The sequence below is a fragment of the Balearica regulorum genome, chromosome 4 (assembly GCF_011004875.1).
Source record: "Balearica regulorum gibbericeps isolate bBalReg1 chromosome 4, bBalReg1.pri, whole genome shotgun sequence".
NCBI classification, from domain to species: domain Eukaryota; kingdom Metazoa; phylum Chordata; class Aves; order Gruiformes; family Gruidae; genus Balearica; species Balearica regulorum.
In genome coordinates, this window is record NC_046187.1 from 72,668,977 (window position 1) to 72,691,180 (window position 22,204).

Below are 22,204 nucleotides of genomic sequence, written 5' to 3' on the forward strand. Positions count from 1 at the left end.
GGTATACATAGAGATGTGTTGGTAGGTCTTGGGTGCTGTGGAGCAGAAGCATCTAGAGATTATAGGAATATCAAAGAAATGAAGAATATTAAATGTCATTTAGGTGGTAAACAAATGATATACTGAAAAATCAGTATTTACTTTTTTGTAAAAAGTTTAATCATCTTTATATCCTACTGCCTTCAGTTACAATATTTAAGTGCATTAAGGTACAAAATTTCATTATGCTTATAGTAATTATTTCTTGAGATGATTTCGTCAGAATCTTAGTACTTTTTTACATGTGTAATGATTAGAAAACCAGAATGAAAATACAGAACAGTTATTTGGCCAAGTATGAGTCCTGTTGCTTTATTCCATTTGCATAAAAATTTCTTTGATGTATCAGGAATTTTGAGTGTGTATGTAGATGATTATAAAAATGGATTTCTATCTGTCTTGTAGTTGCTATAAAATAAAATTTCATTTTGAAAAATAATGCATTAAAGTAAAAAAAAAAAAGGGAGGAAAGCTTTTCAATATGGGTCTCATGCTATTCTGTGTAGCTTTTTGGGGAAGGAAAAAAAAAGCAAGAGATTGAAAATTGCATTTTCCCATATTCAAGTTTGGTGGTAAGTAAAATAAATTGGAATATCATGTCCTAAAATGAAATGGAATTGGATTATTTAAAATATGATATAATCAGCTTCAAATATAATTATTCTCAGAGTTCCCTGCCTTAGTATTTCTTTGTATTTCTTGCAGCTTTTTTAAAATTTAACTGCTAGGATTACTTTTTACCACTGCATCTCTCAAATGCTAAAAGATCTTTGCAAACTTTTATTAATTCCCTGAAAACAGGAATCTAGGTTTTTATCCTAATGTGCCAACCTGTATCGCTCTGGTGATGAAGTGGGAGCTACAAGCAAAGCACCTGGTCTCAAAATAGAACAGTAATAACTTATTTGTAATACATCATGAGTGACTCATGCCCTTCTACACTTTAAATTCTCTAATCCTCAAGTTTCATTCTTTGCTCTGTAACTTTGGGTAGGAGCTAAGTGTTTTAGGAGTTGATTTCTGTATGGGACCTACCTTCAAAATATTTTGGTTTCCCCAGCTAGATCTAGCTAAATAATGATGTGAGAAATATACTCAATACCTAGAATTAAGAAATGGAAGGAAGGAAAATAGGAAACGTGTTATTAGTCTCCTTTTTCTCACCATAAAGTGTCATAATAATTTGCATGTGATTCCTTGCCTGTCTCCGTTTTATCCTGAAGAGGGGAGGGGGTGGCAGTCTGGCTTGTTCTGCAGCTCAGGATGGCAGTGCAGAAACAAGAGGTGGACATCTTTGCTGTGTTGTGTCTTCTTCCAGGACTGGAACTTGAGTTCCCCTTGCAGTTACTCTAGGGAACGTTGTGAGGTTGGCTTTTCCCTCAATTTCAACAATGGGCATCTCTTTGGATTCCTAGAGATCCAAATGCCCCACTAATCCTCACAGTGTGTTATGCTCAGCAGAGTAAGGGGTGTATCTCTAAAATTAAGGTTTTTTATATGTCGGTGAATCTAGCTTAATTTTTCTTGTCTCTTCTCATACCTGCTGGCCATGGTCTCTGTTGTGATGCCGTGGAGGAGCTACAGAGCACTTGGTTTTCAGATTTGTTTGTAGAGAAGATGGTTGAATATTATGTGTGCCAGTGTGTTTTAAGTGTTCAGGGTATTGTTTGTTTTTAACAACTTTATTGAAATGAAATGTTTTACCTTATGACAGACTTGCAAAAAATAGATTTATGTAGAAATGTTTTAATTGTTAACACAAAGGACCTTATATCAAAGTGTAATAGATGATGCCAATGCTTATTTATTTTGGATGAAGATAACTGTGGTTATGGCATTAATATTAAGATTATTTTGTGGCAACAGCAGTTACAGCAGTCTGTGCTGAAATTACAGAAAATACGAATCTCTTTTTGTATCTGAAGTAGGCTTTGTCTTTCGCAGCGGGGAATATACAAAAGGGGCAGGTTTCTTCAAAATTCCTGCCTTCTATTATTTTTTTAAATGCAGAGCAAAATAAAAAAGTGTAGACTTAAACCAATTCTGTCAAACAGTTCAATACAGAAGGATTTGGGTTTATTTGTTTGAAAAATAAATATATTAAATAGAACATGAATTCTGTAAATAGTGGAAAAAGTAAGAAACAGACAAAACATTTTTAATGAAAGCACTCAGCCTTTTTCATGCTCTGAATCTACCTTTATTATGTTAATCAAATTCCATGCAGTTCCCAGCAGGGGTATGTGAAAATTATCTTTTCCATTAAATGAATACAGAATATTTGCTGCATATCAAGAAGCTGGTTATAGCTCTTTGATCTTTGTCCTGGTCCAGAGGTAGATCAGAGCAGTTATTAAGATTCCCTAACCTATGGGGTGTCCCCTTGTCCTCCTGGATGGCTGGGGGTGAGATGGCAGGCAGATGTGCCAGCCCTGGCCCACTGGGGACTCAAGTGTGGAAACCACTTGCTTTCCATTCCCACTGTGAATGTAAGGCTCTTCAGCCCCAATGGTCCCAATATAACTCAACTTCGAACGCCTCCAGGGTACCCTGACAGGCGTTCTTTTGGGAAAGAATGAAGTGCATATCGTTGGGCTGGTGAGAGGAAATGAGAGAAGTCTAATTTACTTCTAGTTTATTTACTGATATTTTACAGATAGATAGCTGGAGGTAACGAGCTCTTTAAATCAAGCCTCCTCTTCAGAAGGCCCACTAAAGTAGTAAAAGTTAAGTGCAGTGAATCTCTGTAAGAAACAGTCTCTAGGAAAACTAGAAAAGGTGAAGTTTGCCACTCTTCTTTCTATACAATATGCTCCTCTGTTTTCTCTGCGTGTCTGATGACCGTAAGAGTTAAATATTGCATTTTCTGTCTTAGTTGGTGCCTCTCTAATAATTTCTATCAAAAGTTAGAAAAAGTTTTGTGGGATTTCTGTGGGAACAGTATATATGCTATCCTATATTTTGCTTCAGGATAATGTTTTGAACATCATAAATCAAATCATGGATGAATGCATTCCACATGAACGGGCCAACCGAGACTTTTGTGTTAAGTTTCCAGAGGAAATACGCCATGACAACCTTGCAGGACAGCTTTGGTTTGGAGCAGAAGTAAGTATCTCGTATTTCTATTACTTGGGGTTAATTGACAATTTTTTTGTGGTGCAAAGCCAGAAGTTTAATGTACAGCTTGAGCCTTTTCTGAAAACGGTACGTATAATTACAGAGGAAGGGGATTTTTTAACTATGGTTTTGGTATTGGTTGGGCTAACAGCATACCAGTGTTTTTCATAATTGTTTGCTGTCATTATCACTACCTCTTAAAAACTATTGTGAATTAGCATATCATTAATATTCTTGATTAATTATTTTATCCTGATGGGCCAGCTTGCATCTCATGCTTTGAAAGTCTTAGAAACAAAGATATATAAGGGAATTTTATCAGGATAAGTTTATCTCTAACAAATATAAGTGCTTCCTGTCACTGTATTTTAGTGGCTATATTATGTTATAACTCATATTAAACATACATAACCTGATTTGTTGCACATAATTCGCTTGTTTCATGTGTATGCTAAAACTATAATGGTTTCTGTGTGAAACATTGAAGTCCACTTTTCTTCTTTTACCTGGTTTGTCTCAAAGATCTGCTTCTACAGCAACCTGTAGAACAAGGGATTTTTGTAGTGAATAAACTTTGTTTTACCCAAGAGAAGCCTGAAGTGTCAGAAAACAGGATGCGATATGCAAGATACTTATTCATTAGTCCTGATGTCTGTTAGCTTAAAAAAAAAAAAATCATTATGGTATGTTTAATGATAAATTTAGTGTCTTCAGGTCTGAAGGTGACTTTAAGCATTACAGATTTGTTGAGAGTTGGGAGGGAGTAGTCTACATATCCCCTCACACAATGCGCATTGTGGTGGCGTTTCCAGCTTTGCCTCTACTGTATTTGAAGCAATCCTTCGGCTCCTGCTATTGTCCAATCTTTTCTCTACCAGTTCTGCCTTTCTTCTTGAAGTGCATGCTCTCCATCAGTAGTTCCTATCTTGGTCAGTCCAATATGCTTCTGTATGTTCTGGTTTTGACAGTTTTTCATTGTAGTTGTTTCCGAGTCAGGGAAGTCTCGGGTAGAATTTACAAAATCAATTTGATCTGTCAGTGCTTTATAATCCTGTCCTCAGCAAAAGCACTAGCAATTTTTCTTTTGGTTATCATGTGACCTTCACCGCTGTCATCCAGGTGACACCATGCTCAGTTTTAAAGTGCTGAACGTCTGACACGTTGGCTTCATGGTGCTTCCTTGGCAGTGAGGTAGGAGAAGATGGGATAATTCTGCAGCCATCCATAATGAATCTCTCTGAATCCTGTTATCCTTTCTTACTCTAAGGGACTAATAAACCGGGAGTACAGCAACAAACAAACAGGAAAAATGCCAGCCAATGTAGTAACTTCTCGCATTGTGGAAAATGCTTGAGGGGGTCGCTGAGACAGCCAGTGTCTTCTAGGAGGAGAATAGGTCTCCCATATACACTGTTTGTATTACATTAGCTAATGCCTTTACTCTTTCCAAATCAAACTTTTGCTGTCTCCAAATCGAACCAACATGCTGAAGAGACCTGTTGGTTTCAGAGGAAGTAATGAAGAGGCAGTGATGAAGTAATGCTAACTCATATGACTGTAGTCACTGTCCTCCTGTAAGTTGCTGTAGTAAGGAAGACTATGGACTGTTAAGAATATACACTTACGTGTCCTTGTCAGTGCAATCGCTCTGAGTTATCAGACTAAGAGTACCCATCAACAGGTAAGACTTGCCTTATCCATGGTTTCCACAAATACTGCTTTGGGTGATAAGAGGCAAGACCACGATCTTCTCTGAGTGCCCTTATATCACGAATTGATGTATCAGGCTGCTGAGCAAGGGCTGGGATTGCAGGTCCCCCCTACAGAGCTGCACAAATGCCTTCCGTCCGGGGGAGAGGGACACAGAGCTGCAAATGGAGATTAAAAAAAAGAAAATAAGAGAAGTTTGAGACTAGAATAACCTTTATATATTTTCAGTTAATAAAAATATTTCCATTAATACAGCAAGTATGACTTGTATCAGTATTTGTTGTCTTCTGAATGTATCCATAAAGGAATAAAGCCAGCAGCAGAGATTACTAATTAGCTTGGTTTTAATAGCAAGATTTAAAAAAAGATTTATTGATGTGTTGGAGTTAAAGTCTACTTTTAATGTCTTTGTGAGCTAGTCAGAAGGAATCCATGTATAATTCTTGGGGCAAGGAGTCTCTTAAATACTTGCTTTCCAGAAACTGAAAGGGAAGAATCACTCTGTGACCTGGTTTTATGTTCTTTCCTATAAAATATTTTAATGGCTTCTGTGGGAGGCAGGGTACTGGTCTAGCTGGATCCCTGGTCTGACAGCCAGCGTGACCAGTTTTGCTGCAAAAGTCATCGCAGTTCCAGAATTTCTGTTCTTTTTGTAAAGAATAGATTTATTTTACAAAATGAAGCTGTCTAGCCTGAATCAACACATTCCATTGATCATACTCTAGCTAAATTCACATCCCTTTATGCTTGCAGTCCTTGCATACATAGAGTATATATCCTACCAATACTTATTGCCTAACTAGTGGGAAAAGAACTTTTTAAAGTTCGTCAGCTTTGCGGTTCTTGCACTTGAACCTTCCTCTGTTCTTGTGTCTCCCTGACTGAGCTGCTCCCTAACCTTTTATGTGAAGGCTTATGACTCTCAGCATACTTCTTTAATAATTTGCAACAAATTGGGACTAAGTACTGCCCCCATTCAAAGTATTAAATATCACATTTTGTGGGGGTTTTTTTAAACAGAACAGTAACTTTGTAAAAATTAATATTTTCTCTCAATCTATTTCGTAGTGTTTGGCTGCTGGTTCTATTATTATGAATCGTGAAATTGAGAGTATGGCTATGAGGCCGTTGGCCAAGGATCTGACCCGAAGCCTGGAGGAAGTTAGAAATATCATTCGTGACCAGGCCTTAAGGGATTTGAACCTCTACACAGAAAAAATGAAAGATTCGCTCAAGCATTTTGACGTCCTTTTTGCTGAATTTGAATTAAGGTAAAAGATCTAAAGTAAATGCATTGTGAGTATTGGCTTGGCTATGACAGCTGTTGTGTGGCTTGTTGGGTTTTGGAAGTTGTCTGTTTTGTTCTGTTCTTATGGAAAAAGTACGTATTTTTTTTTTATCATGGTATTTGAATTCTTCAGTAATTTGTTTTGTTAGATATTTTTCCTTCAAGTGTAGCAATAATGAAAAGAAAATTAAATAGCTTTTTAGCAATCAACATTTGCTCTCTTCTACTAAGCTATAATCTTCCATTTGCATACTGGCACATGGCATTTGAGGTATGTTTTCCAAGACAGAAAAGAAAGCCATAGATCTCTTCCCTTAGTGTTTTCTTTGTCAGAGGAAAGGTGACAAATAAGAGATATTAAAAATAAAAAAGATAACAAATAATCTAGAGATTATGAGGTTTTGTTTTCTTGTGCTTAGAGATACAAGCAATATGCACCCAGTGAATTTAAGAAGGCAAATTGAAATCTGATGAAGGAAGTTCTTTTACACAAGCCATAATTAACCGTAGGAACTCACTGATGTAAAAACTTGTGATTGAAAAATGGCTTAGAGATTTATATCAAAAATAACTACTTTTGGGGTAAGAAAAGTAATTGCTTAATTGCATCAAAGGTCACAATGACCAAATTTTGCATTGTGCTTCAGAATTTAAGCCAGCTTTCTGCGTGTCTGTTAGATGTATGCGGTGCTGGACATAGTTACAGACAGTATACTGGACAAGATTATCTATGGATTGAATGTAATACAACCATTTCTACCCTCAGCAGAACAGATTTCTGAGAGTTGGGTAGAGTTTTAAATGTTTCTGGGGAATAATCCCTAGACTGTCTTGTCTCCTGTTACTGATTGCCCTGCCTCAGTATTCATATTCTCTTGCATGATTTTATTCAGGTAAGCAATTTTTTCTGATTCGAAAAACTATCATTATACTGTTACATTGAAAATCATTTTAATTGAAAACATTGGCTAAAAATGTGGTTTTAAGTGTGACTTTGAGTGCAGACACTGGTAATCAGTAACTGGTTCTTCACAGTGCCTGCGCACAGTTTCTGGCCTCTCCATACCAACTCTCTACATACAGCATTTGTCTTTGCTGTTGTTTTGCGAACAACTTTTTCCCTTCCAGGGTTACCAAATAGTACCCTGTAGTCTACAAATGACTGATTAAGCCATGTGGTGACAGAAAACCAATGTTTCTTGCCTTGTGAATTAGTGCTTTTGCATGTAATTCCACATAAAAATGACACCAACTTTTAAGTCTCCTAAATCGTCTCTGGCTGACTGAATTTCACTAATATAACTTCAGGTAAAACTTTTCTAGATAAAATGTGCATTTTTGTATTTCCTTAAAAAAAACTGAGTAAACTATCAAGATGTGGCAATAAAGATCCATCTAGGACCTACCTCCCTGTGCCACACAGTATGGAGTTCCAATTGCTAAATGTGTGCAGTTATAAATTACTAGTGAGTTCCACTGCCTCAATCTGCAATAAGTAAATTAGCTGCATTTCTTAGATTTGTACACTATACAATTTTCATAGTGAGTGCTGTCAGAATAAATACAAAATGATACAGGAAGGCTTATGTTTGTAAGATGATTTGTCCTAGGTTTGTTTTTATTTATAATCTGATTTGTTAAAGTAAGACAGTAGTACTTTATTTTATAATCTTTGCAGTTATGTGTCGGCCATGGTGCCTGTGAAGTCTCCTAAAGAATATTATGTACAGCAAGAGGTAATCGTACTTTTCTGTGAAACTGTGGAGAGGTAAGCATTGTAGTTAAGTACTAGACTTTCATTTCTGTGTTTATTTTCAGTCTGAGCTTTTGTAGAAATATTTTAACTGTAGTCTTTAAGAAGCATCATAAAACACCAGGTATTTTGTTTTTCTAGTAAGTATCCAAGTGCAAAGTTAAAAAGCAGTAAGCATGCTTGCCGGGCACAAGGTTATGCTTTCTTGTTTTCTAGACCAAAAAACCCCCAAAAGTTAATAATTCAACAATAACAATACTGTTGGTATGCCTAGTTTTAGATGTGTAAATGAAGACTAAGCATTTAAATAAGCTAAATCTGTTCAAGGTATCAAGACTTAATGATGTTTCATGCAAGAATACATGGGGAGATGATTCAAATCACCTGTGAACCTCTAATGATTATCATAAAGAACTTACAAAAGCTCTTTAAAATCTTAGAGGACTGGAGCTTGACTCTATATGTATGAAGAGATGATGTTAAAAAGACCCCAAACAACCCATCAGTTCAAATTCTTTTAGGAGTATAAGATGATAACAAAAATTGAATTTGGAATGTGTGTTGAACAACTTTTTTTCTTTTTCCCCTGTGTCCTGTGACAGAGTGAGTAGCCTAGCAGGTGCCCAGCTTTAGTGAGGTTTTGAGCAGTGCAACACTCTTCTCAAAAGGAAACTAGTGAACCGTAGTCTGTGTGGAATTAGTAGAGACTAATTGACTGTAAAACGCACAAACCAACAAAAGTGTTGGGTTTACTGTCATATTAGGAGAGCTTGTGAAGCAGGACCCTGGGTCTGGTGTGGTCTGTACTACGGAATGAAGGAGGACAGAGCACGCTGCCACAATCTGTAGATGACATTGAGATCAGAGGCATTTCAAGCATCTTAAAAGACAGGTTTACAACTGAAAATTGTCATAAGTAGGAGGAATTACTTTGATCAGTCAGAGAGCTACTACATATGCATGTATTTGCCCAGTAAGAGGAATAAAAAGGCTTCTCACTCGCAGCTTTGGATAACCTGGCAGTGGACTGTAGGAAAGATCAGGCAATGAGAGTGGGCCATACACCCATGAGTCCGTCTACCGCTGGTGCAAAGCAGTGCTTGCTTTGTGGTCGTTTTGGTGTCCACACACAGCAGTATTGGCAAGACAAGTTCTGACAAGGAATAAAACCAAGTTATTTCTATTTGATTTAGGCCAGTAGGGTCTCAGCAGAACTAGTGTGCAGTTTTGAGTGTTATCTCTACACGCTGATATGGACAAATTGGAGAAGAAATTTGAGGAAGTTATGAAACTTATAAGGAAATTAGGAAATTGTGAAGAAACTTGGAAAACATAGCCAAGTGAAAAGCCTAAACAAATTGGGTTTTAGTCTAAAACAGGCATAAGATATTTGAAAAGCTATTAGAGGACAATGAAGTGTCCCCCAAATATTAAATCCTCAGACTTCAATAACAGTTGCTATATAGAACTGGGTTATTTTAGTTTGGTTTGTTAGTTTAGGGGGGAGTTGACCTAGAAGATTATAGCAAGTTTTACATGAAAGTGAAATCAAATACTTTCCCCTATTACTTTAAAAATGTTTCTTTTAGTTGAAAAACTCTAAGCACCAGCGGTTTTCAGTAACAAGCTGGAGCTTGGCATGAAATAGTAAATAAAAAAGGAAAATGGCATGAAAATTATTTTGGTTTTGGATGGCTATAAAAGCTTTAAGTGTTCAAAGATTTTTTCTTTTTTTTTTTTAAAGCAGTGACTACAGCAGTCAGTTTACATAGTGGTTTAGATTGTGCAAAAATAGTTTGAGTTAAATACTATCAGTTTGGTTTGCCTTAATTTTTTTTCAAATTTTTTCCTATTGAAATATATTCTTTGAGAATTTGATCTCTTACTAAACAATTTTATTCTTCTGCTTAGAGCCTTAAGGCTTGGATACCTCACTCAAGATATGATAGATGACTATGAACCAGCTTTAATGTTTACAATTCCACGATTAGCCATTGTATGGTAAGTAAAAATTTTTTTTTACTGCTCGCCACTCTGCCTCACTTAAAGACTTATTGAAGATTTTTAAAAAAATTGTTCAGAACTTTGGTATATTTTTTCACCTGAGTTTGCTTGTACTTTAAAAAAAAATAATCAAAAATGGAGAGTTATGTTTTGTTTTTTTAAAATCATTACCAGTTTCCTGTAGAATATGAAGGGTAAAAAAGAAAAGAGAAGGTGGGACTCTAAGTATAGAAGGCAGGAACCTGAAACAATTGATCAGTCATCCTCCAGAAAGAAACAAAAAAATTAAGAATATCAGTCTATAGAATGTCACGTTGTCAGAAATTTCTTGAAAGCAGATATTTTGTGTCACTCAAAATAATATGACCTAAGGATATAAGTTTTGAAAACAAAAAATTTTCGGTAGGAATTGAGTCGTTTTCTTAGTGACTCTAGGTTCAAAAGGAACTGTCATGACAAACTACATTGCGACCACTGAGTTAAGCTTAAATCTTTTTCAAGACAAGCATTAACTTGTATACCTTATGTAGGTTTTGTGCCCTGTATTGGCCACTCAAGATGACTAAATTAAAACAGGTTGTATGCTTCATGCAGTTTTGGCAATATTGAACAAATTAGATGCATTTTTTGTAATGAGTCTTTGTGATTAAATAAGACAGCAGTTTCTCTGGAGTAAAGCCAGCGTATTTTTAATATTTTACCATTGTGAATGTTTTAAAGTTACTAATATAAGTAGTATAATTGAGGGAAATAAGAAACCTCAAATCCTGAGTGTAATATGCTTCTCCTCAGGAAATCCCTGTGGCCCATTGTTACTGTTAAATAGGATATTGCCTGTAACTGTCATTCTAAAAATAACAGTAGTAATCTGGTTATCAAAAGACAACGGGAATGTGAGAACGCAGATTGAAGCTGCTGGAAGACACAATGAAGAAGAATACATCATGACTAACTGGAAAACCAAGGGCTCTCTGGAAAACACATCATATCAATCCCAAATTACAAAGAAGGACAGAGGGCAAAAAAGTTTAACTGTTCCAAAGTATCCGGTGATTTGAAAATAAATCACTGCCATGTGAAGTTCTACAGAAAAGCTGCACCATCCAGATAGGGTGTTGTCTGGAAGAAATGCAAGCCTTTTATCTGGACTCTGAAAGGAGAAGCACAAGGCAGGTGCAACTCCAAGTTGCCATGCTGTTGCTCCATTGTGTCTTAATGAGAAGGATGGCTCTGGAGCAAGGAGAAGTGTTGGATCTCTTAATAGCAAAGACTTAAAGAATACTTTTCAGAGTCATTTTTGTCGAAGATTTCTTTTCAGATGTTGGTTTACTATGCACGTGATACAGTGTATGTTGCCTAGTGTGTTAACAGGTGTCAGTGAACTTTGAACCTAGCAGGAAATATTAAGACACACTTTTTTCAATTTTTAATTCTTTCCATGGTAGAACAATACTCAACTTTTGATTCAGAACTCTTTCAAAGGTCATATATATATATATATATATACACACACACACACACAGAGAAGCCATTTCATAATCTTTTTTTTGCAGTGCTCTAGTCCTCTTCTATTTTTTTTAATTTCTTCTGCAAGTTGAACTCTATGGAAAGTGAACCGTACCTGTATGTTGCCAAGGGAATGGTGATTCTGCATCAGTTACAAGTCTGGTGAGAGCAGCCTCAAGCTGACACTCAGCAAAGAAGTAACTTTTTTTTTTTTAGGCAGAACATTAGTACATGAGTCAGCAATAACTACTTCGCTTCATGGCAGCTTGCTTGTTGAAGCTCCGAAAGCTTGGGGTAGGGGGGGCGGGGAATGTAACCTTGGTAACAGGATAATTTGTCTTAAGCCACAAAAAAAAAGTGACTTGTAAAAGAGGCAACTTTTTTTCTCTCTGCACTTCTTCCCTTTCCATGCTTCTGCCCTGAAAACCCCAGTCCCCAAAGCAGTGTTGATTGAGTTTGTCAAATTTCTTGGGCCCTCCGTTATTTTGACAATTCTGAACTTTCTGATGGCCATCTTCCAGCCTGATGGGAGACCACGGTACTATCCTGGTACCAGGGCATGAGCCAGACTCTGGGTTTAGAAACAGAAGAGCATTATTTCCCAGATGGTAAACAGTGTGTAAGTGGTCCTTTTTTTTAATACTTCAGTGGGATTCATAAAACTTGTGATACCAGTTTTGCTGCTGTGTCTCAGAGCCTTCAGCAGTCATGCAGAGCACTTGCAAGCGAACAGTCAGTGAGCAAAAGACACAACAGTCTTGTTAGTCAGCTGAGGGTCCCCGTTACTCTGAATGATTTGAATGCAAAGTAGCTACAATACTCTCTGAAGCAACATGTAATTTGAGTGAAAGAAAAGGAACACAGCTTTGAAATACAGGCAGCTCTCAGTTACCCAAGGTAGGGGGTAACTGAGCATGAGAACACACGATCCATTTGCCTCTGAGAATCATACATTGTTTTTGCAGTGGGCAGAGGATTAAACCTCTGAGTTTTAAGCAGAGTGATGCCTGGTGTGGGTGGAATCCACTCGCAGTCACAGAGGAATATGATGCAGCAGATAGTGGTGAAGAAAGTGAATTTTGTTTAACCCCTAACACACAGACAGGTTCGGGCAGTCGTGATTCAGTCAGGAGGAACTATTGAGATATCTACAGTGAAGTGCATGGAGACTTTCAGGATCCCGATCCTCTTTCCAGGGAAATTTCTGCAAGTGCTGAGTTGATTTAGAAGCATACTATTATCGAAATGTGTCTTATGTGATTTAGCAAATATGTTTTCTTTTTCCCCACATGTTAGTACCAGGTTGTATTTGTCTTAGACTTAGAAAAACAGGAGCTCAAGAGTCAACTATCTTACCTAGAAATTATTGAGACTGGAAAGAAAAGCCATTTGCAATCTCTCTCAAGTCAGCGGACTTTCCCCAATTTACCTGATAATCAGTTTCTTGTTTTATTTTCTCCTATGCTTTAGGGGGGATGGACAGAGAGGAAGGGATCTCTTTCCTCTTGCTTTAAATAGCATTTATTTCTAACTGTGGGTGAATAAGACAAAAATAAGATAACAATATGTAACTTGAGTGTAGTTCTAAAGTTCGTGTACAGTTGCTTTTCTAACTCTTTATCAAGTAGTTGCTCTGTGTAATGAAATTTTCATTTTTGTGTGTGTTTGTGCATGTGCTTGAACTACAGTGGCCTTGTTGTCTACTCTGAGGGACCATTAAACTTGGACCATAAACCAGAAGATATGTCTGAACTCTTCAGACCTTTTCACACTCTGCTAAGAAAAATAAGGTAAATAATAAAAGATAGTTCTAACTGCTTGTCTTACGAAGTGAAAATCAGAGGCCTAAAAAAGAACACGTAAATGCCTAGAAAAGTGTTTCTGTTTGCTATGTTAACCATAAACTGCATTTTCCTCTCATCTGCCTGATATACCTGTGAAATAACTAAACGTAGTTTTTCATTTCATAGGAGTTTTCTGAACTTATAGTTTCTTTTTTTTTTCTGAATATCATTTTGTTACATTTCAGGTTTTCCTTATGGTTGGATGATGCCTGAAATACTGAAGTTGCAGTTTATTTTTGGGAGATCCTGTTTCTAATTAGCATCAATGTTTCTGTTTAGGCTTATTACATTGTCTCGGTATGTTATGATGCAATACTCAGATAATTCTTAATCTAATAGAAGTGACTATCAGTTTGTTCATATTGTGGATCTCTTTTTACAGGATGGGTCATTTTATGTATACCTCTTTTCACAGTGCTTCAGTCATGGTAACCATTGGAGATGTGGACTTTGACTCAACTTTAGTATAAAGGATATTAAAATATTTTTTTTCTTAGTTGGGGTCTTTTTACCAGCACTCCACTGGTTGACTAAAGCCAAAAGTATTTAAAAGCTAATATACTTCTCATAATCTGTACTTTCTGCTTACTCCTTACATTTCACAACACAGAAAATGAAAATCAATCAAATCAGTTTATTGCTTAGTCCATTTAATTTTCAGTTACTCTGAACTTAATGCTTGGGTTGAAAACACATTAGTAAAATGCTTGTTTATTCAATAACTACAATTTTTGGTGCAAACTTCAAAAACGGAAAAGACTGTCTCAGGTATGTTTTTGGAAAAAGTTCTGATATACTTTAAGACTTACGTCATATTTATTCTTTCAAATGAGCATTGAGAAATGTGATTTCAGTTGTCCAGCAGACAAAGTTTGTGAAGTGCTCTTAGTATCTATCAGAGCAAAAATTTAAGCAACTTGAGATGTAATGTGAAATTTTATCTGTGTCAGTCTCTGAATTGAAGGAATGTCAAGGAATTTGAATATCTGAAAGAACTGGGCTCAGAAAGATCCTTTAGTAATATTCTTGGATGATAAATACATTGAATGAAAATAACAGGTACAAGTAAGTGTGCAGTTCATGTAGGGTAATTAAATTACTTTTAAAAGTACCGAAGCTGTCTAGAATTTTTGTTATCACATATTTTTTTAACTCATCAGGGGGCAATTCCTACTCAGTGAGAATGTTCACAGAAACCTGTAAGGGAAGATGGAATGAGATTTGAGCTACTCCTCAGGGAAAGCGAGCATTTTTTTTTTTTCCAGGAGTCTTTCTGCGGTCTCCATCACCAATAGTTAAGGCATGAAAATAGATTCAAGTAGTTTTTTGTTAAAACATGGTGCATCTTGTGTTGCAGTTGTGTGTCTGTTGTAAGAATATCTAACATCTTACTGCAGAATATGATCACATTCCAGTAAATATCTCCGTAAAGTTCTATAACTTTTTAGCCTACTAAATATTTTAACTCATGGAGTAACACTGTATATACAGCTGGTTTTGTACAATTACAGGTAATTTTAAAGCTGTATTATCCTAAACCATCCCTTCTGTTAAAGGCAATGATAAGCACTGTATTTATGTGGATACACATAATTAAAACTAGCAGAGAAAAATATCTATTGGCTAGGAAAATTTTTGGTGGCCTGTTGGTGGATGGTAACTTTGAAGATAGAGATTGTGGAGACTCTGAGCACAAGCAGTAAGGGTTCTTGTTTAGGTTTTGGTAAGGTTGAGCAGCAAATGATGACTTTGAATGTTTTAATTAATACCTAAGCAAGATGCTTGTGTTGATTTTTATTTTAGATATAGCACTGGTACTTTATACATCTACCAAGGCATAATTATATAGTAGTGTTATCTCTGTTCCTTTTGAACTATGACATTTTGACCATTTCTGCCAAACTACTGTAATCTGCCTAGTAAGTATACGAAGCATATCATCTGGTATATGCATAGATATTTAATTTAGATGCCTGTGACAGTGAACATTCTTGCAATAAAATACTACTTCTACTACATATACATTTGAGGCTGCTATATGGAGATTTTCAGAGGTGAGCAAACTTGGGATTTTGCAGTACTCCTTAATTCTGCCCTTTTTTCCAAGCCCTCTGCTTGCCTGGTGCTTGTTTCTGGGCCATTACAATTGATGGCAATCCCCATGGATTTTGGTGGTGCAGAATCAAGCAGATTGCAGATGAAGTGGTGCAGAATCAGAGGATCATGCCATTTTAAGTATACCGAAACCTTTCTGTATCATCGACTAGAAATCAAATACAGTATACCTGTTGTCAGAGTGTTAAAGAATGGAGGAGGGCTTGTGAGACTCGTATGCTTTTAAAGTGTGCACAGTGATTGAGGGAAAACTGGTTAGTTTTTCCAAGCTGGCCATGTTTAAAACTTTGAGTTGATTTAAAACTCTTGCACTAAAGGCCTACCAGTGATATCTGTTATATATCAGTGTTGGTTTCTCAGAGCTGCGGACTTTGGCGTGCTGAACTCAGTGCAGCACTGCGGAAGCCGGAGGATGCAAATTGCATTCCCATACCTGCGTCGCGTTGTTGTGGTGGCAGCTCCATAAAGGCAGCTGTTTATGCTCTGTTCAGCGCGTGAACCGAACCACAGGCTGACTATAACAACGATGCTGTTCTCTAAAAACAGACAATTTAAAGTTCTAGTCAGAATAGGAGCAAGGTTAATGAAGAAGGCTTGGAGAATGTGAGATGAGTGCACTTGGGGTTTTGTGGCCCTGTCCTCTGTTCAGCCAAATTTGTCTTTAAATGGACATCTGGCCTCAGATCTTTTTAAGAAGTAATTCCTGCACCCTGGATATTGGCAGCAGAGTAAAATACAGTTATTGGTTTTGCAATAGGCAGAGTAAATTTCTACTACTGCTTGTAACAAGCAGAGTACATCTTGAGAACTTGCCTTGTTTTTCTGCCAGTGGCTGTAGCTACTGAAAGAAAAATGTTCCTCGTATTTTGAAGGCTAGATTGCCTTCCTGTGATACTATGCCAAAAAGACTACCAGCAGGTGAAACCCCAACATGCACCTTTTTTAAATGCAGTGTTTTCTAAAGCCTCTGTGAGGAGGAAGCGCACCGCTGCTGTCCGGATGGATTGCAGAACCTCTCTTTACCTGCGGCTTCTGAATAATGAAAGCAGGAGAAACTCTCTTTTCCATCTGAGCACAGCACTTGCCTGGATCCAATGATGAGTTACAGACGCTTTAGCAGAAAGGAAATGAACCGTGGAACTAGCTACAGTTTAATTAAACCTTATGGTTTAATAATGATGCCTGATGTTTAGTTTTAAACTTTCAGTAGTGATTTCACATTTCTTTCCATACACTGCTTGACATTGATTTTATTCACAATATCTACGTAGGCACTTTAAAACATGCCATGTTTCTAATGTTGGCAGTGAGTTCTGTATAATCTAATACACAGTGTATGAAAAACATAACTGTTGATCAAACATTCGTCACCTTGCAAGGAAATTTGTATTTGAAACAGCCCAGGGAGTCTAAGGGCTTCTTTATGCAGAGAAGTGAAGATAATTGTCCAAACCTCTTTTAGTACAAGCTGAATTTCTTAATAGCAAAATTTCTGGTATTTGAATTGGGAAATCAAGAATATTTTCTTTGAGTTTAGAGCAGGATTATTTCTCTACTGAAATAACAGGGTTGGTGGACTACCACATGTAATCCAACTGATTATGTATAGCAACTCTGCGAGGCAGCATGGATCTGACTCACCTAAAAAGACAAGACGACTGTCAGCTGATTGCGCTGACTTTTCTTTTTTTTAATCAAGCTTTATTTACTTATGCTCAAAACTGCACACAGTTGTTCTTAAATTTTGAGGTGGTGTTATTGGCAGAAACAAAGAATTCATGAAGTCAACGAAGCTAGCCAGTATAAAGTAAATATGTCTTTCCAGCACTTACTTCACCGTGAATGTGTGAAACCTGTATCGGATAGGTCTGAGCAGCCAGGCTCTCTGTGCCTGCAGAAAGGAAGCAGAGCGGCTCTGGGCACCCAGACATCCAGGAATTCTGGGTGCTGCCATGTGATGCTCTGGAGGCTGAATAAAACCCCAGACTAGATACTGAAAGCCAGAACACTTGCTCTTTGCTTTTCCCTGGGCCTATTTCATTCCCAGTTATGCAAACGAGCTTGGATGGAAAGCAAATTCCTTTGAATGTTGCTAGCGTAGTCAATATTTGTAGAATTGCTAATTCTTATCTTGTGTATTTTGAGAAGAGGGTATGACTCTGGTGTGTGGAGAAGCGTAGCAGATGTTTAAGTGGTGGACTGTTGATCAGTTCCCGACATGCAGATTTTCAAGCAAGAACAGTTCACCGAGGATTACTGAACACAAGGATGCCACCTTGGCTCGGAAATCCCCGAGCTACAGGCTGCTGGAAGCCAGCAGGATGCACTCGGCTGAGTTCACTGTGTGCTCGTCCTGTTCTTATGCTCCTCTTCAGAGAATCTGTATCAGAGACAGCTTTCTGTACTTTATGGACCCTGGCCTGACCCAGAAATATCTTATGGTTTTAATCTTTGCATGGGTGGGGGATAAGCTTAAACCCTTCACTGTTGCATTTGCATGCTTACTCTGTTGTGGGTTTTTAAATTAAAACCCCAACTGTTTCTAAAATACCACATTACTTTGTTCCTGGTTATAAAATTCTACATCACAGCATTTCTGTAAAAATTGACAAACTGAAAATTCATAATACAAAGCCTCATGGCAAAAATCACATTAATTCTGTTTTTATTGATTATATTGGTACAATTCTTTCAAAAATAAATAATAACAATACAGCTATTTTTATGTTTACCTTAAACCATTCTCTGTCAGTTTGTTTTTATGGTAAGTTAAAATGCTTAATCTCTTAGAGACTGATTACTGTTTAAATAAAAGATCTGAGTAACAAGATGGTATCATTATATAATGTTTAGACAAAAAGGAATGTACAGGTCTTTTAAAATGTTCTAGTGTGCCAATAGCAATACTGGTCTATAGCTTTATCAGGTAAGTGGCTCTAACAAAGATTGCCCATTTCCCTTTCTTACTTATTTATGACTGAAAAAATTGTCAAACTTCAGAGTTGAAGATGCATATGGAATGATTTAAATACTGACTTCTCTAATAGAGAATGTGGAAACAAGTGAAAAGGGGAGGATACAATGGTGCAGTTGTTCTTATAAGCTACTTCTGTAAGCTTAGAATTTTTTTCAGTCATATAACTCTTCTATAAAAGCATGATTTTTTTTTAAATAAAGATGTTAATTGTATGGAATGTATATAACCATAAAAATGTATATTCTATACTTATTCTGACTTAAGTATACTTATGTAAACTGTTGCCTTCTTTTGTAGGCAATTGTAGGGTAGCTGATAGACAAGTCAGATACCAGTGATGTATTTTTTGGGCAATTTGATCTTTTAGTAATAGTACTTGGAAAAATATTTGGTCTTTGAGTTAACAAGTTAAGAATGCAAACCATTGACTGGAAATCAAGATGAGAGATGTGTTGAATGTTTTTGGCATTTTTTTTTGGTCCTCTAGACTGAAGTTACTTCTTTAAGGGAATTCTTTTAAGATGTGCATTTTATTATTATTGTTGTTCTTGTTAATGTGGTTATGCCAGCTGTATGTCATACAATGCTAGCCAATGATTTCTAAACACATGAGGAATAACGGAATCCTAGCCTCTGTTTAAGCAGAAAATCTTGCTTTTCCATCCATTCATTTATACTAAAATATACTTGCTGGTCTCTGAAAATGTTGACAGCAGCTCTTGACAGAGGGTATTTTTATATGTAGTTTCTAATTGAGAAGCACAGTAAAATCAAATTCAGACTTAAAATCAAGTGCTGCTGTGTCTATGGATTTGTTTTGAAGTTATAAAGCACTTAAGCATAGCAGCCTCAAATAACACTTTGTTTTTAGGTGCTCATAGTCCTAAATTGCAATACTGAGGGTAATTGATAAGATTGGGGATGCTGCATGTCTCTAGAAAACATAGTTTAGTAAATACCTAAACATTTGTTTTCAGGCCTGCCTGATTCTTAACATTATGCAGAGGCTTAGCCCCCTAATGACTGAGTTATGTGTTTGAGGCAGGAGAGCACCGACTTCCAATCCCTGTTTCAGTGAACAGGCTTCTAAGACATCAGTGTTGCATAAGTGATATTACTATTTTTAATGAATTTTATTTATCTGACAATATCATGGTGTGAAACTTCTCTGGTACCCTCTTGCAGAAAAATTTTCAGAACCTAGTATGAAGGATGACAAATTGGTTTGTTACTCAAAGTTAAATTTGTGAATTAAAAAATTAAAATGACAAAACATATCTAATTGTGGGTAACACTTTTACTATAAGTAGGTGGGGAGAGGGAAAGATCAATTTATGGGTGTCTTTGATTTATCTTGTGGCTTCCTGCAAAGATGTAAATAATTTGGTACCCTGAATTTGCACGAGTAATCTCAAATTCAGGCATCAGCAATCATATCTTCTGAATATGAATGCCAAATGCACCTTGCATTACACAGCTAAAAGTACTCTGTGCCTCCAAGTTCTGGATTTCTGTACTAACAGTAAAAGCTTTTCTAAAATCTGTAACATCGATGCCTCCTATGACTGTAAATGCCGAATGATGTGCGTATTCCTTCATTTTCAGGGATCTACTTCAGACGTTAACTGAGGATGAACTGCACACACTGGAACGTAACCTCTGCATCTCTCAAGATGTGGATTTTCCTGTCAGAGCGGATCCTGAAGTACCCTCTGTCATTGCACCGGGCATAACTGCAACTTTGCCTGCTAAGGAGCTTTCAGCAAAAGCTGAAAACACAGAGGCTGAGCTGGCTTGTTCTATGCAGTATGATGAACAGGAGCTGGAACAGCTGAATAGGATGGTACACAGAGTCGGAGATGAAATGTCGTCTCTGCTTTCCCCTCCAAGCATCTGTCAGTCTCCAGCTCACAGACCTACCCTAAGAAATAGTTCTAGCACAGAAGCTTCACCAACAAGGCACCATCTTGACAATTTAACTGATGAAGAGGACAGAGTGTTTTTTATGGATGACCTAGATGGAGCAGGAGAAGCTCTTGCTGGGTTGGATTCAGTAAGTGATACTTTTGCTTGGGTGAATAACCCTTGCCACGATTCAAAACAGAACCTGCAATACAGAGACGCTTTGCTGTACGAGAATGGCCATCAGACAGAGGAAACTTTGCTTTTAAAAGATGCTGAAAGTGACTTAAGCAATAATAACAATATTGAAGATAGCAAACAGATGTCTGGCATCTCAGTTCAGAATTCATGCAGCTGTCTAGAAGGTCCGGACTCACAGTTATACCTCAATGGCTGGGATGCATACGCTGATGATGCGGAAATGGCAGAAGTGATAGCTCACAGGACAGGGGGAATGAAAATATCTGCTACTGTAATATTCAATCCTAAATCTCCCTCTAGTTCAGAATCCCCAGTAACAACTCCAGAAGCAGCTATTAGTTGTGTTCCTGGGTCTACTAATCCATTAGCAAATGAGGAGGAAGATGAATCCCATAAACTGAGTATAGCTGCCACAAACTGTCTAATTAATTCCTGTGTGTGTTGTGGCAGCTGTGAAGACAGCAGGGAGGACAGTGTTGAAGGTTTAAAGACTAAACATTCTGCAGGAGGTGTTGTAAATGCTTCATACACGTTAGTAAAGTCTAAGGAAATAGACCATGTAGATAACTTGGACAATTCAGTCCCTGCACAGGAAACATTAAAACCTGAAACTTCTGCTTTGTTAGCAGAAAGAGACTTTGGCAGAGAAGAGCAAAAACTGCCATTCTCCTCTAAGTGCCTGGCACATTCCTCAGGTTCACAGGTAGGAGCAGAAAATGACTCGCAAGGAGAAGCAGAAAGCATCTCAAATCAGCAGAAGTGGGAGAAAAGAAAACAACTATGTGAGAAAAAACAGGACAACAATGAAGATGCTGGTGGTGAAAGGACAGCAAAGGAAGATGTAAAGTCAAGATCTAGTTCAAGGTAAGAGCAACTTGATGTTTTGGTAGTAACATGCATGAAAATCAATTCCTATAACTTTAGTGGTTGGTGTATAATTAATGTTGATTTTAAAACAGTGTTTTCCAGGATTAAAGAATTTTTCAATATACATTTTTTAAATGAAAGTAGCTTTGTTGGACTTCATCACCTTTTTTGGAAAACATTTGGAGTACACCTGAATTTTAATCATACAATGTCTCTATATCATTGAAATCTAATCTTACCAGTTTAATGTAACAAAGGGTGCATTGCTGCTAAACATTACCTGGGTCATTACCTCTGTTGTACTCTGCTGTTTTGCAGGAAAAGTGTGTCTGGCAGATACTAAAAAGTTGACTCCTGCATCAGTACACAGGATTAAATTGGGATCTGAGCACATCTCACCTTAGCTTCATTTGAGGGAACAGGGTTGATCTGATATGTTGCCTGTGGGCATGAGTGTATTTGAATTTCTGTGTGCTGAAGGAGCCTAATAAAGTGCAGAAGTAGCTTCTAAACCTACTGGACCATTTCAGCCAAAGCTGACAGCAAAATAGAGGTCATGGATTAAGGTTCTGCATATTTAATGACAGTAAGGATCTAGATAAGAGAGACACCGCAATAATAGTTGTGTTAAAGAAAATGCTATGTTTCAGCCCAGCTTTGATTAGACATTAGGGATCCTACACACATCAGTAGGATACCAGACTTCATTTTTGTTTACTACTTAAAGGATAATCTGATTTGTAGTGAATCATGCCCTCAGTTCTATGAAGTATTAACATCATAAAGCAGAGGGAAGAAATTAAATAGAAGTTCTTGTTTTCTGTATTTCTGTGACAGTTTTCTTCCTTTGTGCTTTGCTGTGTCAGTACTGTGGAGAT

General features: G+C 37.1%; 1 protein-coding gene across 6 annotated transcripts in view; it reads left to right on the forward strand.

Annotated features, from left to right (window-relative positions):
• ZFYVE28 (zinc finger FYVE-type containing 28) overlaps positions 1–22,204 on the forward strand; it is a 157,231-nt gene that overhangs the window by 93,263 nt on the left and 41,764 nt on the right. For 5 of the 6 annotated variants that reach the window (XM_075752661.1, XM_075752662.1, XM_075752663.1 and 2 more), the window contains exons 3-8: positions 3,010–3,147; positions 5,938–6,140; positions 7,836–7,925; positions 9,822–9,911; positions 13,109–13,210; positions 19,962–21,323. In XM_075752661.1, coding sequence (XP_075608776.1) covers positions 3,010–3,147; positions 5,938–6,140; positions 7,836–7,925; positions 9,822–9,911; positions 13,109–13,210; positions 19,962–21,323 — 1,985 coding nt within the window. Of the gene's footprint in view, positions 1–3,009; positions 3,148–5,937; positions 6,141–7,835; positions 7,926–9,821; positions 9,912–13,108; positions 13,211–19,961; positions 21,324–22,204 lie in introns of those variants that run through there. The other variant, XM_075752666.1, reaches the window with a different exon arrangement.